Source organism: Trachymyrmex septentrionalis, unplaced genomic scaffold (assembly GCF_001594115.1).
Source record: "Trachymyrmex septentrionalis isolate Tsep2-gDNA-1 unplaced genomic scaffold, Tsep1.0 scaffold178, whole genome shotgun sequence".
Lineage (NCBI taxonomy): Eukaryota > Metazoa > Arthropoda > Insecta > Hymenoptera > Formicidae > Trachymyrmex > Trachymyrmex septentrionalis.
In genome coordinates, this window is record NW_017304949.1 from 886,249 (window position 1) to 891,787 (window position 5,539).

The 5,539-nt window shown below is 34.2% G+C and overlaps 1 protein-coding gene across 2 annotated transcripts in view; it reads left to right on the forward strand.

Annotated features, from left to right (window-relative positions):
* The window catches only part of LOC108746562 (cytohesin-1), a 20,155-nt gene that overhangs the window by 11,542 nt on the left and 3,074 nt on the right, over nucleotides 1–5,539 (forward strand). For both annotated transcript variants that reach the window (XM_018483411.1, XM_018483410.1), the window contains 2 exons: nucleotides 4,397–5,002; nucleotides 5,248–5,359. In XM_018483411.1, the coding sequence (XP_018338913.1) occupies nucleotides 4,397–5,002; nucleotides 5,248–5,359 (718 nt within the window). The remainder of the gene's footprint in view (nucleotides 1–4,396; nucleotides 5,003–5,247; nucleotides 5,360–5,539) is intronic.

Sequence of the window (5,539 nt, forward strand, 5' to 3'; positions counted from 1 at the left end):
ATACGACATATAGTACATACATGAGAAAATAAAGGAAATGCTCTGCATACGTGAAATACAATATTTCAAGTAATATAAAGTCATCTCCGCGTACTTTTGACAAGTCGTCGTATCCTTCGTATTAATATGAATGAATACCCTTTACTTATCCTGTTTCGCGGAAGGAAGTTTGTTGAGTAGTAGTGCTGAACTTTCGATCGATTGTACAGGACGCATACGACAGAAATAGAACGGAATAAGGCAATTATTCCACACAGAATGGACAAAAGAGACATGAACATAGGTGGATTTGTATTATGTACGAGCCGTTTGAAAAGACGAATGCTTTTCTTGTAAAATTTGTAATGTAAATGATGTAAATGATGAAGAGATGATGAGAAGAAATTTGGATGGGTTGAGAATAAAAAAGATTGTCATTGATGTAGAGAGTAAAAACTTGACGCAAAATTATTAGTAGAGGAAAGCTCCCTATTATCAGATAGGCGCCTAATATGAGATAGCGGCGTTTCTGCTAAACTAATGAACGCTATCTATTGGTTCGACCATGAATTTATTGCTCTTGAATTGAAAACTATTTAGTAGAAAATTCATTATTAGATCATGCCTGTATAGTCATTGTAAAACAAGATTTTAGAATTTGGATGTCTTCAAGTTTCATTGAGATGAGCTTTTAAACCTTGTTTATTATTTAATAAATAAATATTTAGTAATAAATTCTTCATATAGTGATAGAGTAAGGTTATACTAATAGAAAAATACGGGATATGTTGAATTGTTTAATTACAGAAGTAAGATTTGATGATCGTAAAACAAAGCGTGAAAATCGTAATGAGATACTCAGAGTATTTCTAATATGAAATAATGCTCCATGCTCCTATATTATAGTGAAAATCGTTGCTAAAGTATAAATGTTATGGTACAATAATAAAAAAGACAACCGGAATAAACATCGAGTGCCTATTTCTACGACGTTTGATTGCAACTACCTGAAGACGAGTTCTAGGTATAATCTATCGCATGCACATTTTTCGCGTACGCTGGCTGTGTTTATTTGTATTTTAGTAACATTAAATAAAATTTTTTAATTGCAATACTGATATACTTTGCGTTTTTTTTTATTATCGATTTCTCGGGATATCTCATATTAGCAGCACAATTTTATGACTTTGCGATTTGCTCACTTTTTACATTTCTTTAATTTAAAAAAAAATGGAATTTGAATTAAATTTTATATAACGTTATTTTAAAGCTTATTAAATTCCCTTCAAAATGACCCATTATTTTTTTAAATTCTGCCTATAGACTTTTAGCATTTATCCAAAATAAACTCGGTACCTTATAATAGCGGCCTTTACTCTATTGTTCTGTAAGCGTTAAGAAAAATGTAATGAAAATTAAGTTCAAGACGCGTTACTCTTAATGAATTTTGATCTCTTTAACGCCGCAGAGCATGAAATATTTACAATGTGCAACTTGGTTTTTAAGCATCTGAGATGATTCGCGATCACTCGTATCTTGTTTCGATGATGACAAAGCGATAATTAGCAACGCTAAACGCTATCTTGCGTCATTGATCACATATATGATGCGAGTGCGCATTCGCTGTTCTTTTCGCTATATCCCGCAAGGTCATTGTAGATTAATTTTGTTTGGATGAAATTTTTAAATAATGGAGTCGAAAACATTTTAATTCGAGGAAACGGTATCGAAAGGAAGTTTCTTTCAGACAAGGAGTTATAATATGTTATAAGAGTTATAATTTCTGAGTGCACAAGGCATACCGGTTTTTCACGCGTCGTCAGCGGCCTTCCTGCCGTGAGACCGGATGCACACCGCGATAAGTACAAAAGGAACGTTACTATACCTTACAGACAATACTACTCAGGGCCGACTAACATAAGTTATCGTCCTTGTTGTTATCACGGCGATCCATTAACGAGGCTGATCGGTGAACGATGTTAATGCACGACCGCTTCCGGTCGACCCTTCCTTCCTCTTTCCTTTCTATAGAAACGATTCTATACAGAAAGAGATTTCAACGTAGATACACTATGTCTATACATGTCTATATAATTGTCAACTTTGGAATTTCTTCCGTCAGTTCGAAATATACTAAATATAGTTTGAAAATGGAACATCGAATGGCTAACTCGCAAATCTTTTCGTATCGACAGATAATTCGCAATAATGCGACCGTATAATGTATCATTTCATTTCCTAAAACGTATTCCTACCTATTTGCAATACTTGCAATGTTGCGAATAAATGCATCGCGTATACAATATGAATATTCCGGCACCTTTCGAATTTCTATAAAATTCGATTCTATTTATTTATGTAAAAAAAAAAAAAAATTGAAAAACGTGAAAGGAGACATCGGAATTCAAAAGATATTGCGGATAATTCGCATTCGTCGCTCGCAATCACTCGTATAAGCGTACACAATAATCGTTACGCGACGCTACGTGCTTGTTAACACTTTTAACGCGTTAACGTTAAAAGTGTCTTTAACTCAAAGCTTGTTGGACATGCTCGCGAAACTCTGAAAGAGATACGATCCTGCTTACCGGTATTTACGGAATGTACGTTGAACTGAGGCACATGGTGGGAAACAGGCGGACAGTGTCGACCTGTCGACCGGTATTCGAATAAAGCAGGAAGTCGCTGTTGCACAGCGAAAGAAACCATGCGCATAGTCTACAACATCGCGTCGTTTGGATTATTATATAATATTATGTATTTCGATAATATACGTTTTCCAGTCGAGAATTTCGAATCGTTGAATTTTTCGTAATCCATAAGAATTGTATAATAGGATGGTCTTTCTTTACTGTTGAAGAACAATTTTTTTCGAATTCTTTCCGCGACACCCCTCAAAATTCCAATTCACAAAAAAATAATTCCTGTCAAATTTCAGCTCGATGGGACAACGGGAATCCGTGCCGATAGCTCGTTCTCAAACATTTGAATTTTCCTTATATTACACTCTCAACATTGATTTTTAAGAGATTTTTCCACGAAATAATTTCAGTCTAGACGACTTTTTTTATTTTTTTTTTTAACATGTGTGTTTTGATTTTTTGCATCGTTTTGAGACCTTATATCTCATTCAAACAATTAGGAGTATTGTTAATGATTAAAAAATAAAAATAAATAAATAGTATAACTCTGGTATATACGCTGATGGGTCTTTCTTTTTTGACATTTGATTATTTTTCTTCTATTACCACCTAAAATTGTGTTCCAATGTATATGTATATATAGATAAATAATAAAATACATATAAAAGAAAAGCTCAATTAACATATGAACATATAAATTATAAGTAAAGGGATTACAAACCAAATATACGAGATAGATAACACTTATAAAATTTTAGATTATAACAATAGGAATTGTGCTGATTAACGAATGAAAGTCTATCTGAAAAATATACTTTTTTTAAATTCTTTTATTGATTTTTTTATAATTTATGTATTATAAAATACAACGATAATATAAAAATACGTTAGTATATAAATAACTTAGTTGTAAAATTAATTTTCTAACAATTGCAATTGGTTTCAAAAGAGTTTCTTTTTTAGCATTTGGAAACTGTTTGCGATAGTCGCTAACAACTTTTAATACAAATTGTCTTTGTTCCTGATCCGTTGTTATAATATAATATTACTGTAATCGGTAATTAGCCTTATTCTCCGTTCTGCTGTGTCATTAACAATTTTTAAGTTCTTAATAATATGGAATCCTTTTTTAAAATGTTCGTTTGTAGACCAGGTTGAAGGACCAGTTTGTAAAAAATCGGGGTTCCTTCAAGTAATCAAGGGACGGCCTTCAGTAATCAATACATCACTTTATAATGTGTGTGTGTATATATATATATATATATACATACATTGAGACACAATTTTAAGTGATCCTAAGAAAAATAATCAAATATCAAAAGAGAAAGACCCATCGGCGTTATATAGAGTTATACTACTTATTTATTTTTATTTTTTAATCATTAACAATTCACCTAATTGTTTAAATGAAACTTATAAAATCTCAAACGATGCAAAAAAGCAAAATACATTGTTAAAAAAAAATGAAAAGTTCTCTAGGCTAATTTTTGTGGAAAATACGCTTAAAAATCAATGTTGAGAGTATAATGAAAAGGAACTCAAATGTTTAACGAGCTGTCGGCACAGGTTTCCGTTGTCCGATCGAGCTGAAATTTGACAGAAATTATTTTTTTGTTAATTGGAACTATTTTGAGGGGTGCCCCGGAAAAAATTCGAATGTCGAAAAAAATGGATCACTCTATTGTATAACTGATATTGCTAAAATATTGAAAATGTTTGAAAATATAATAATAAAAGTTTAATTTGACAATCATTCTGTACGATTTGTTTTTTAGCAATTAAAAGATGAATTGGGCGAAGTTGTGGCAGAAATGGAGGCGATGGAGGGCGGCGGACTTACGGCCGACGAGACTAAACCGTCCAACAAAACTAAGCAGACGTCGATCGGTCGGAAAAAGTTCAATATGGATCCTAAGAAGGGTATCGAGTACCTGATAGAGCACAACCTCTTAACACCGACGCCCGAGGACGTTGCTCAGTTTCTCTACAAGGGCGAGGGCCTTAATAAAACTGCGATCGGTGACTATCTCGGTGAACGACATGACTTCAATGAACGCGTGCTGCGAGCCTTCGTCGAGTTGCACGACTTTACCGATCTCATATTGGTACAAGCCCTACGTCAATTTCTCTGGTCGTTCCGACTGCCCGGCGAAGCACAAAAAATCGATCGCATGATGGAGTGTTTCGCTCAAAGGTACTGCCAGCTAAACCCAAATATCTTCACCAATACGGATACTTGCTACGTGCTGAGCTTCGCCATCATCATGTTGAATACTTCATTGCACAATCCGAGCGTTAAAGATAAGCCCAGCGTAGATCAATTTATTTCGATGAATCGAGGAATTAACAATGGTGGTGATCTGCCGCGGGAACTGCTTGTGGTAAGTACTTTTGGGGAAGACTAGAGATGTTTTTCATTTGGTGACACAATTATCTAATAATTATTAATTCTTTATTACGCATTGAATGCTAAGAAAGATAGAATGATATTTGGGTCGAATTTGGTCGTTCAATGGAGAGAGAAAGCTATTTTTTCTAAGATATATTTTTTCTCTCGTCTTTCAGTCGAAAATTTTTGTAACACACACATTTGTGCTTAATCAAATATATTTCTATCTATTTATAGAGTTTATACGAGAGTATAAAAACCGAGCCTTTCAAAATACCAGAAGACGATGGCAACGACTTGATGCACACCTTCTTCAATCCTGATAAAGAAGGCTGGTTGTGGAAACAAGGTAATGACTACTTATATTCGACATGACTTTTCTAGTTTGACTGCATTCCGACGGTTTTCGTTTTATTTTCGGACGCTCGTATAAAGACTTGAAATAAATTTTGCGTATCATGCAGATTTGTGTGTGCGTGCGTGCGTGCGTGCGTGCGTGCGTGCGTGCGTGCGTGCGTGCGTGCGTGCG